The following is an 11,984-nucleotide window of genomic DNA, read 5'->3' as shown; positions in this document are numbered from 1 at the left end:
CTGCCTGTGCTACCCTGGATTACTTCTAAAGCCTCAGTGGAACTAAATACGTTTTAATAGAAAGACACCTTTCAATGTGACCGAATGTCTATCTTGGCACGATTCCCTCAGCTACATGGGCGAACCACACTGTACTGGTTGAATTATTTCGCCCAAAAACCAACTCTGAACCTGCAGCAGAGGCTTGCACGTTAGCACACTGATCAAAATGTGCTTAATTTTACTCGAAATAGCAGTTAATCACTACTTCTAGCATCAATACGGAGATAATCTCCGTCTTTGTGGAGTGCCCTTGAAGCACTCGGCAGTGAAACAGGAGTTGGATATTTCCCTTCGAGGTTTACTAAGCTCTTATAGTATTTTCGACCTCTCCTAATTTGACATCTCCTGTCTGAACAAGAACAAACGCTCTAGTAGCTCTCTTGCCGAGCTGCAAAAGCCGCCGAGGATGTTTGTGCTGCCATGTGAAACTTTTGTTTTGCTGCTGGCCCTGCGCAGATGGCACTGCGATGCTTATATACTGCTAAGCACAACTGGGAGGACGATCAAAGATAGCATCTTGGTGTTCTACTCGTGAAGCTGCTATGTCAGCTTTCCCGGTTTCACAATATTTTCCTTTGCATATACATAGTGACAGGTTTTCCTTTCACATGTACCTAAATTCTCCCTGAAATGAAGGAAATCTCCGCTCGGTACATGTAAGAGGAATCTTTTCATTATCCGACGTTGCGTTTGTATAGATGTTGGGATAAAGGCGAAGTCTACTGCGTTTTCCTGAGCTTGTTCAACAAGCAATCTGGTCAAGGTTAGAGGCAGGATTGGTCTGTGCCGGCTGGAAAAGGATGTTTTTCTGCCTTTATCCGACCAAATTTTCCGCCCTGGTTCAGCTGCCTTGCAGTTCCAATCAGCGCTTTTGTGTCCGGCACGAATGGGGATCCAGCCCCGGGGAAAGCAACAGAGAGGAAGCATGAAAAGCTCCATACGCTTCTGGAGAAGACGGGCAGAAACAGGGAGACGGAAAGCAGAATTGTGCCGGGAGAGAAAGAGGAGCATGACGAGCTTGCTGAGCCGCGATGGTTGTCCCCCAGCACTGACCATTTCTCCCAACAACCTAAGCCCATGCCTTCCAGAAAGCCGACGCTGGCAGGCGGGTACCGCCGGCAGATTTCCGACACCGGCGGCGTCCCGTGGGCAGGAGAGGGAAGCGGCGGGCGGCGGCGCCGGTGACCCGGGCAGCACTGGGGGAGCTCCAGGAAACACCGTGAGAAAGCGATGCTCCCCCATTTTCGAATGGTGAGGGGGCAAAGAAACCCGACGGCGGAGGCAGCGGCAGCGGCGAGCGCCCTTCCCGACCCGGCGATACCTTTGGTCCTCTGGCCGCGGCCGCCAGGCCACCGCCGTCCCCTCCGCCGCACCGCTGCCCAGGAGTCGCTGGGGATTTTCAAAGCGCGCCCAAAGCAAGTCTGCCATAGCCGGTACCGGGGCGAACTCTCCTTCCTTCCTTCCGCCACCGCCAGCCCCGCGCCTCTTTTCCTTCGCCGCGGCCCCGAACCGCCGGTTCCTCAGCCCCGGCGGCAGACTGCTCCTGCCTTCCAAATATCACTTTTGGACTGTTCATCTCTCACCACGCAGGAACTCCTGCAGTTCCGATCTTTGCCACCAAACTGGCTGACGAGGATCGGGTTGTCTCGTCGTGCCGGGCTCCGATTTCTGGCCCCGGAACGGGCGGGCGGCGGCGGCACCGCCGCAGGCACCGCAGCGGGAGGAGGCGGCGGCGGCCCCGCCGAGCACCTCGCGCCCTCCCGACTTTAAAACGGTGAAATTCTGAGACAATGTTTACTCAGATAAGTGTTTCCTGTTTCCGCTGTTAATTTTTAACGTTCCTGCTCCTACTCTGGGTACTTGAAACGGATTTCCTTTATTTTACTATAAACAGTTTATTTTTCATCTTTTGTGTCCTTCTCTTACCCGGAGGACGCCTGGAGAAGAACCTGTCCTCACCTCCCAAGGGCTGCGCATCTCCACTTTCTGCAGCTCAACGTCGTTGCCCAGTTCCCGGAGCTCCGACCCACAGTTGATTTGTGTTTTATTAACTCGAGGATGGCAAGGATTCTGGCAGCGAGGATTTTTTCCAACTCTGGCTCCTTCACTGGCTCTCCCCGCGACCGACAGAGGAGTCCCGCCAGGAGAACAGAAACACTTGTAAAGCCCGGTGTGGACCAGGCAATTCTCGGTCTCGCCGTCTTTGGGGATGGGATATTTGTATTTATTTAACAGTGATGATGTGTGTTAAAGAAAAAAAAAATAATGTCAGCAACGGGTAGAGCACGAAGGACACGTAACACCCACGGCAAAGGAGGTTTTCCTGCCAGGGTTGGGCACGGAGAGGGACTTTCATCCCCGCTCGCAGCCGCGAAGCCGCGGCCGCGACGGGCAAGACAGCGGCACTCACGGAGAGGCCGCGAGTGGCGGTGCCGGGGCGGGCGCTGCCCCAGGCTGCGAGGAGCCCGCGGGCCTCCCCGCCGCCGGGCGGGCGACCGCTGCCCGCCCCGGGAGCCCAGCCGGGAGCTGCGCCTCTGCTGCGTTTGTCTGCGCGTCGCCTCCGCCGGCGGGAACGCGGCTTCTCGGGCCGGCGTGGAAACGTGGTGCTCGGCGCCGCCGGTGCGGCGGGCGAGGCCGGGCCCCCGCGGGCTGCCCCTCGCGGGCGGGCCGCCCCGCTCCGCGCCCCCCGCGCCCGGCAGAGGCCATCTTGCGCCTGCGCACCTCTCGCGCCCGCGGAACTTCCCCCGCGCCGCCAGATTCGAACGGAGCTGCGCGGAGCGGGACCCGCGGGGACCCGCCGGCCGCGTCCGCCGTGCCCGGGCCCCGCCAGCGCCGCCCCATCGGCCTCCGCCGGCGGCCGCGGCGGGTGCACCGTCGTGCCTCTGGCAGCCCTCGGGCCTTGCCGGGGTGCGGCGGGCACGCCTGGCAGGCGGCACCCCCGGCCGCAGCCGCGCTCCGCTGAGGTGCGGCGGTGCCGCCGCAGGCTCCGCACGGTGCCGCGTCCTATCTGCCTTCCCCCGCCTCCTGGCCTTTAGGGTGCTCCAGCCAGCCCGGGCATTTGGGAATGTGCGCAGCGGGACGGGAGCGTTCCGGGTTTTCCAGCTGCGGGGCGCCGCTTCCCTGTGTCCCCGTCCGCCCTGCCGCAAGCACACCGCCTCCCGCTGAGGGTGGCCGGCACCGGCCCTTCCCGGGGCACCGTGGGGCCTCGGGGCGAGCCCACCTCCCCGAGGAATAGGAGGGGGTCGCGGTAGCCATTTGGCGTATCTATTTTCATGCCCCGCAGCTGAATATCGCACCTCGGCTAGAGAGACAAAGGGCTGTGTGTTCCTATCGCCGGGGACAGGCAGATGCCTTCCCCGTTCCGAACGCCGATGCTCTCCACGGTGTGGAGGGGTGCATTTTCCGGGAGCGGCCGGGTGAGAACTCCGCGGTGGCAGAGAGGCACTTTCCGATAGCAGAGGCTGCCAGCTGCCCTTCCCCCCCAGCGCCCGCCGCCGGGCTCCGCGGCCCCGCTGCCTCTCGGCCGCCGCATCCCCGGTGGAGGAGGCCGAGGCCGGGAGGAGCCGCCTCGCATCCTGGGGCCTCCACTGAGCGCAGAGATTCCAGGCACTGCTGCCAGCAGTGACATTTCTTACTCCTCTTTCTCCATGTGCTGGGGATGCTCGAGAGTTGCCTTCTCAACGAGGCATTTTCTAATCTGTGAGACAACATCGTACAGCTGATGGAGGCCTCCAAGGTGGACTGAGTCTACAAAAAAAAAAAAACAAAACAAAACAAACCCAAACCAAAAACAAACCAAACAAAAACGTTCCCCCAAAACTCAAACACAAAATAAAATAAAAAAACCCCTAACAAAATAACAAAATCCCCACACTCCACTAAAGAACTCCCAAAAACTCCACATACACAATCCCAAAACTTTGAAGAGGAAATGAGGGAAAAAACCCTCCAACAAAACAAACAACAAAATAAAAACCAGAATAAAGCCCAAACAACTGAAATCAAGATACCCAAAAGGCTACGCTAACAGGGTTCTGGAAGCAAGGCATGGCCAAGGTGCAGGAATGCTGAGTGAGCGATGCCCCTGCAAGGCAGCTCTCACTGCGCGGGCTGCGGAGCTTGCGCACACACTCCGCGGTTCTAGAGCCCGGCTGGGGTGCGCGGTGCGCGGAGCCGCAGCTCCGGCCGGCCAAAGGGTGTTTCCATGTAGCGGGTGGGGACGTGTCCCTTCCGAAGGGATGGCACTTGGATTTCTAGGTTGGGTGGGCTGGCTGCGAAGGGCTGCGGCCAGAGCCCCGCGGGACACCGCGCTGCTGCTCCCTGGGCTGGGGCCGCGCTGCCGGGCAGGCGGGGACAGCCCCGGGCACGGACGAGCTGGCAGCAGGGCGGACCGGCGGGGGCGAGGCAGGGACTCAGCGCCGGGAAGGATGCCTACAAGCCATGAGCTGCCATTTTGTCTCTTTTTAGAGGGTTGGCTTTCCCCTCTCCTGGAGCTCCGTGCGCGGCGGTGGCAGCATCTCCCCTTGCCCTGCCCCTCCTCGGCTGGGTAGGGAGGCAGCTCGGGGCGGCACCGGAGGTCCCCTCGGGAAAGCGCCCATCAACCCCAGCCTTCCCAGCCCCGGCGCTCTCCCTGCCACCTCCGCCCTAGGTGCTCGGGGTTTGCAGGCTGTTCAGCTGATTTGTTGCTAATAGCAACCACACGACAGCGATTTGCAGCCTTTGCTGCTGCCAGCGCCTCCCGTTACACCTTCTTCTGCAAACCGGGATACGGTCGTCTGGCTGCCGCCTGTCCCCACCCCTCTAAGCACAGCAGCCGGGGACAATAACGGTGCAGGAGGACGGGACGGCCTCGGGGCGCGCTGCGGGCTCCGCTGGGCACCGCGCAGATTTGGTCCTTCCACATCAAGAGCTAAATAGCGGCTTTCAGCCGCAGCCGCGCAGGCTCCGCGCATTTCGCATTGTGTGGTAGCTTTGTTGAGAGCTGCAATCCGACCGGCGCGGGGGGAGAAGCGCTGCTGGGTTTACATATGTAGATGCGGGCAGCGTTCAGCGCCAAGCCAACACACACCCTCCCCCGGAGCATCAGACACAAAGGAAAACCTCGCTCCTTTCAAGTCCCCAGAATAAATTAAGCTCCCGCTTTCAGTTTTGGAAGGTCCCAAAAATATTTTTTTTAATGGCACTGCACAGGCGCTGACGGTTCCGCAGGAAACCAGAGGTGTAACCATATGCGTGTGGTGAAAAGGGTTCAGCCCTACCAGCTAATATTTCCTGGTCCCATCCTGCAAGTCAATCTGACATGTTTTGCCATTTTCTGGTTTATTTATCTCTTAAAATTTTTATTCAGCCTTTCAGATTGTAATGGTGATGCACCAATCGCCACTAGCCAAATCTCTACCGTTTACACGATTACAGTTGTTATAAATATCTGTTCAAATGCCAGTGCGGTCCTCTTGGGTGAAGAAAAAAGAGAAGTCCTCTTTCTAGCGCGTCTGAAGTGCCTCGACGTTTCTGTCTTCGCCTCGCAGAAATAATTTATTCTATAGGAAGGTCTTACAAACTAAACTTGCTACCGAAAATCCGGAGAGGGGACCCTAGAATGCCGTGAGTCTCTGCAGCCCAGAGCCAACGCTCAGGGAGAAAAAAGAGAGAGCTCTCCATTCCTACGGTCTCTCTGATAGAGTTTCTGCTAAAATCAGGTAATGGCACAGCCCAACTTAAATTTGAAAAATAAACTATTCAAGGATCCAAATTAATCTTAGTAGAGGCTATACGTGGATTTGGGGAGTCTTCACTCAGTGTACTCTTTTCGGGAGAGCACTTCAGTTGCCTGCATCCCATTCACTCCCACTAACCTTTCCAGGTTCAAACTCCTGCCGTTTAAAAACGCAGCACGTCCAACTCCGATCCGTGGGAGAGTTTGCGCGTTGCTCTTCCCACCAAATGAGCCGAGTCGTGCAAATACGGGATTAAAACCCCTAATTTCTGTAACCCTGTGAATATCTCCTCAACGCCTTGAACAATTTGCCGGGCGTGTGGCAGGAGGGACAGAGCCTGCAGAGGCAGATAGGGTGACCCAGCGCCCGCGGACGGGCGCGGTCCGGGGACAGCCCGGGTGAACCGCACCCCGCGGGGTGTCCCGGGGGCCTCCCGAGCCGCCGGGGAAGCCGCGGCACCGAGGCACGGGCAGATCTCACCTTCGGATGGGCGTCGGGCAGCTTTAAGCCGTGGCGGAACATCCGCGGCTTGGCCAGCCGGGGCACAGCGGGGCATGAGCCGTCGAGGGGCACAGAGCCCGATCCTGGACCGGCCACCCAGCGCCCTTCCAGCCGGGGGGTGCTGCAGCCGGGGGCACCCCGCAGCTCCCGGAGCTGTCACCTGTTGCCTCGCACCCGCGGGGACGAGACCGAGCCGGGCAAACCCACGCCCTCGACACGCCTCACCCCCCAAAATATCCCAGGAGCAACTTCGCCCTTCCCCGTCTCGGGGAAAATGAGGCTCCTCCGCCACACTCCGGGCGTATTTCCGAGTGAATCAAAGCCTGAGATTAAAGAACACGCACCAGAAAGCGAAGGCACATAATTCATTTAGGTAGCTGTTGCCTATTCCCCTGGTCTCCGGTTTATTTTTTAAGCTGACGTGTAACGCAGTCATTACTAACACCACCCGCTCAAGGATACAGGTTTCCTACTAATGAGCACCCCAGCAGTAGGCAATGAAGTCTCACAACTACGTCATTTCCATAAATGATTTTCCGTCTTCAGTACTTTTGCGAGAACCGGTGACATTTCCGTAGACCGCATTTGCATGGTGTTTATTCCTCATTATTATTATTAACCATGCCGACAGACTTAGTATCAAGCAACGAAGTGTAACGGCAAGCCTTGGTGGCACTCAGGGTGCGTTTTGTTGTTCCTTATCCAAACATTAGACTTAATTAGACAGATAAATCAATTTATCTGTAATCGACACATCTGCTTTTTTTTTTTTTTTAGAACCTCTGGAAGTAATTAATCACCATTTGTTTATTTTTTATTTAACTTAGGAACAGAAATAAGTATAAAGAAATGTGTTTAACAGCTGTTCTCTTCTCAAGTACACATGGTGATAATTTCCCAAAATATTTTCTGTGGCAAACGACCTTCTCACCAATCTGATTTTATTTGTCTCCTTTATTTGTAAAGAATAGCACACCACCTGTTTAATTTGTTTACTTAAAGAGATTTTTTTCCCCCGCACTAAATACTCTTGGAAACACGTAGCTCATTTTAGACCATGATATTGTGTATGTTAGCTCCTCTTTTTTCAGCTGAGCAAACACAGACAGGAGTTTTTAAAAATTCAGACGTCTCTCTTACACTTTTCTAAACTTTAAAAAGGTAGCTGAAGTACCTTCAGCATTCCAACTTCAAGGTATGAGACAAACTTTATGTTACCTAGCAGATAATATGTTTACATAGTGTCAGTCGTCTGATTTTTGTACATCTGCAGCTTTTCAGGACAAATAACCTGCCTATGAAATCTTCAAGCCACTGTGCAATAATGTGTGGCTACAGAAAGAGACATTCTTTATTGACTATTAAGTCTTATTTTCTGTTGTAGATCACAATTTCACTTGGAGCAGCCTGATCGATAGCAGAGCTAACTATTACCTTCGTTCGCAAGTATCCTGCGTCATGGGAATCGCCCTCAAAAGATACTGGGGGAGATGTAGAGCCTACGTCTCTTCAAACCCTTATAATACTGATTTCATTTTCCAGTCCCACCGTTTGCACCAGCTGCTGTACAGACCTCCAAGGTTGTATTTACTCGTAGATGCAACCATGTCTTTGCCAACCAGTAAATAAGAGAATTATTCGTAATTAGTTCCTACGGCCCCACCAAGATGGGAAAAAGTGGAAGGCAGTGCGCAGGTTATCTACCAGAACGATACGCTGGTGGAAAAAAAAATAAAAAGTACCCTCCGCCCCCACCCAATTATAGTGCGCAGGAATGACTTGTGTCCGTGCCAGGCAGAGCCAGAGGGCTGCTGCCGGAGCATCCCTCCCCACCGCGCCCCTTCCCGCGCTGCTCCCGCCGCACCGAGAGCGCGGATGCTGCTCCGGGCCACCGAGCGGGGCGGGAGCTGCCGCTGCGCGGGTGTTCCGCGGATGGGCGCGCTGGGGCACCTTTCACTGCGCTGTTTATCGTCTGAGAAAAGCCTTTATTGCAGCGGGGCACGGCGCTTCTGCTGCCGCGCTCCCGAGGCTCCCGGCGAGGCTGCAGCCCACGGGCTCGCCCCTGCGCGGCCGCGCCGCCCGCACCGCCCCGGCCCCGCCGCGCTCCGCGGCCTTGCGCGGGACAAGTTTATTCCCCATCAGGCGCAAAAAACCCTGCATGGGTCGTCGCGGCGGCCAAGGCAAGGGCGGAGATCCCCGAGGAGGAATCGCGTCGGTGGTGAGATAGAAAAGAAAAAACTAAAATCAAAGGACACCACGAAGAAGAAAGGCGCGGCGAGGGGCGAACAGCTTGGAGCTGCCCTTATTTTTCTTATTTAGTTTTTATCTTCCCTCCGCACCCAGGCAGCGGAGGGAAGCGGGAGCCAAGCAGGTGGACCCTCTCTCTACCGGGAGATGCGCTGGATTTCGCCAGAGCGCCGAGTCTGTCCCGTCTGCCCGCCGAACCCTGGGCAAGTTGCGCAGCAGCGGAGCGGGACAAGGGACGCGTCCCCGGGGGAGCAGCGCGTCCCACCGATACGCACCGGCGGGGCGGCCGCGGCGCCGCTCCCGAATGTCAGCGGGGGCGGACAGGCTCCGGTCCGGCCATCCGACAGCTCCCCCCAGCCTCCGCTGCGCGGGACTAGGCGCCGCAGCTGTGGCCCGGACCCGTCCCTGCGCTGAGCCCGGCGCCGTCCCGCGGGGCTGCACCTTCCCTGCCCGTCCGCAGCCCTCCCCGGTGCCCCGGGAGCAGCACTGCCCGCCGGTGAGAGGTGAGCGCGCACAGCGGCTGTACACGTTTCCATGTCACATCGTGCTGATACCGTCCCGCAGGTGCTGTGCTGTGCTTGTGCTACAGACGCGACACAGCGGCGCTCCCGTCTCCGCGGAGCTGCCGGTCCGCCCGCCCCCGGGAGCCTCTGTAGGGGCCGATCCGCACACCAGCGAGGGCAGTGAACAAGTGACACACGTGTGCGGGCCGGGGCCGGGGCCGGGGCCGGTGCTGGGCACAGCCGGCCGGGCACAGCCACCGCTCGTCCCGTCCCGTCCCGTCCGGTCCCGCGGGCACGGCCCGAGCGCGGCGCGCGGAGCCCGCGGGGCGGAGCGGGACCGGGCGCGGCGGGGGGGCGCGCCAACGTCACTGCCGAGGCCCCGCCCCCGGCGGCTCCGCTTCCGCCCGGTTGCCGGGGAGACGCGTCCCTAGCGCGGAAATCCCCGCGGGCGCGGAGCCCGCCCGGCGCCGCCATGAGCCAGCGGCAGGTCCTGCAAGGTAGGCTGGGCCGGGGCCGGGGGACCGGGGCCGGGGCCGGGGCCGGGGAGCCGGCGCGGTGCCCGCCCGCCCGCTGACCCGGCGCCCCGGCGCTGCCGCCCGCAGTGTTCGAGCAGTACCAGCGCGCCCGGTCGCAGTTCGCGCAGGCGGTGGCCGACCTCGCCGCCCGGCCGCAGAGCATCGACACTCTCCGGAGTGCAGGTACGCGAGAGCCGCGGGGTTTTGCGCGCCCTGGGGCGGGGACGGGGGCAGCGCGGGGCGCCGCGGCCTTTCCCGGTTTTTGTTTTATCTCCCTCCTGCCCCGGTGGCCGCTCAGTTTCCGGAGATTTTTTCGCAGTAGGATTTGGCCCCCGCCCTGCTTGGCGAGTCCCCCTCGTTCGGTGCGAAGGTAAATTGCGCTGCTCGGCTGCGGGCGGGTGCCTGTGCGGGGTGGGTGTCTCCGGCTGAGGTCTCCGGTTTATTTCAAGGAACATTTCTCAGCATAATCCTTTTTCAAATTTACTTCCTCCTGCTTCCGATGTAGCTTTATGTAAAGTTCAGCGATTGGAATTCCCGATGAAGACAGCACTTATTTGCCAAGGAAATTCTACTTTTAGAATAAACAAATTTTTATACCGGCTTTACAAGTTGTTCCTAAATTCTTCGATGCTTTCTGCCGGCAGACTGGCTCAGTTTAGGAGGGATTTGATTTTGTTGTATTGCTGTCGTGGGATGTCGTGAACCAAATTGAACATTTTTAGAAAGAGGAGCTGCGGGAGCACTTCTACGAGCTGTTTTGCTGCTGTCATCTGGCAGATCCACTCCGCTCGGCCAAAGTTCTTGGGCTTAAAAGAGGAAAAAGAAGTGCTGGTAATTGATTACCTGAATGACAGTTTGAAAATGTGCTGTAGATCAGTGGTGGGTTTGCCATGTGGTATTCATGAATTGATTGTGTTTTGGTGTGTCTCAATTTTGTTTTGATACTTGTTTCCCAGATCTAATAAAGCTGTCAGTCTTTTCTCAAATACAATGACATCTAACAAGCAAACGACAAAGAAAACCAATGGTGTGAATATTTACAACTTTCTGTTATTTTATTTACAACCATTTATTAGACTTGTTTTATTAAAAATCTATCACTTAAATTCTTGAGGAACCACCTTTTCTTAAGGAAACATTTCCTTTCTTTATGGGAGTGGCGTGTTAATACCAGGCCTTTTGTATTACCTTGCTGAGGCTCTTGAATCTTTGTTTTGTTTTCCATCTCTTGGTGAGTTAATGACACTGCTGTAGCTTACACAAGTGATCTCTGTTTGCCAAGGGGACATCGTGGCTATAGGAATAATTTATGCCTTGTTTGTAGGAAGAGGTTCCTCTGAGTCCTTTTGCAGTCCTGGTTTTGGCAGCTCCCAGAGAGAGATCCTATATAGGCAGGCTTCTCACAGCTCAGCATTGTAAAAATGCAGAAAGTTTCTACTTTAAGAGAGCAATCAAAGTGCCAAGCTAACTTTAATTGCATTGTGTTTCTTTTTAAAATAACTCTTTTAATGTAATCTGGTTGGTAACTTGACCTCAGAACTGATTTCTTGCTTGTGCAGAACAAATAATTGATTCAGAGGCCTGAAACTTTCTTCTGCACACAGCTGGTGTTGGTCTGAAGGTTAAATTTGCAAGGATCAGGCTCTGGATAGTAATCTGGAAATGTTCATTCGTGTAGATTAGCTCACTTGGCTCTTTCTGGTCATGAGCTGCTTTTCCACAAGTTTTAGTTTTCCAGATGCTGGACAAGCAGGGAACATCTGCAAATATGCCTGTTACAATTTATTTAGATGGCACACAAATACTTTACCATCTTACCCACCTGTGTCTTTAAAAATACTTTGTAGTTATATAATTGCAGTGTTCATTTTGGCCTTTTCTGGATGTGCTAGATCCAAGTTTTAAAATAAAATTGGTCCTTTTATTAAAACAAATATTTTGGGACATTCCTGTCTAGCAGATAACTGGTGTGCCTTTTATGATCTCAATCTAGTGAGGGCTGGAACAATGATTTAAGTAAGTTGCCTGTCTATACGCATATCTCTGTATAAATCTGATTTTAAAAGGGTTTGGGGCTTGTTTCTTATTCTGGTGAATAAGAATTCTAGCCATCCCTTATGGAGATTGCTGTTTTAAGAAGATGGGAAAAGTCTTTGCCCACTGTTATTTTACATTAGCTATGGGAGTCAGGGGCACCTTGCAGGGTTCTTTTATTGGATCTCAAAAGTTGTCAGGGTTTGGTATCTTTCTGGCAAAAGCAGAAGGCAAGATTACAGAGACTTGAATTTGAACAAAATTATATCCTTTAAGTGTACTGTCAGGTACTCTTATATTAGTGGCCTCAGTTTATATTCCTGGAATAAGAATGAAAGATGAGTTCTCAAGGAATAAAGCATCTGATCCCATTTTAGAAGTCCTTTTGATAAATAGTTAACATCCCATAAGGAAAACAAATACTT

At 55.2% G+C, this 11,984-nt stretch overlaps 1 protein-coding gene across 2 annotated transcripts in view; it reads left to right on the top strand.

Annotated features, from left to right (window-relative positions):
* Positions 1 to 9,482: 9,482 nt before the first annotated feature.
* SPAG6 (sperm associated antigen 6) overlaps positions 9,483 to 11,984 on the top strand; it is a 34,128-nt gene continuing 31,626 nt past the window's right edge. For both annotated transcript variants that reach the window (XM_058811688.1, XM_058811694.1), the window contains exons 1-2: positions 9,483 to 9,507; positions 9,613 to 9,708. In XM_058811688.1, the coding sequence (XP_058667671.1) occupies positions 9,483 to 9,507; positions 9,613 to 9,708 (121 nt within the window). The remainder of the gene's footprint in view (positions 9,508 to 9,612; positions 9,709 to 11,984) is intronic.

This window comes from Ammospiza caudacuta, chromosome 1 (genome assembly GCF_027887145.1).
Source record: "Ammospiza caudacuta isolate bAmmCau1 chromosome 1, bAmmCau1.pri, whole genome shotgun sequence".
Lineage (NCBI taxonomy): Eukaryota > Metazoa > Chordata > Aves > Passeriformes > Passerellidae > Ammospiza > Ammospiza caudacuta.
Note: the sequence above shows the minus strand (reverse complement) of the source record. Positions and strands in the feature narration are given on the sequence as shown.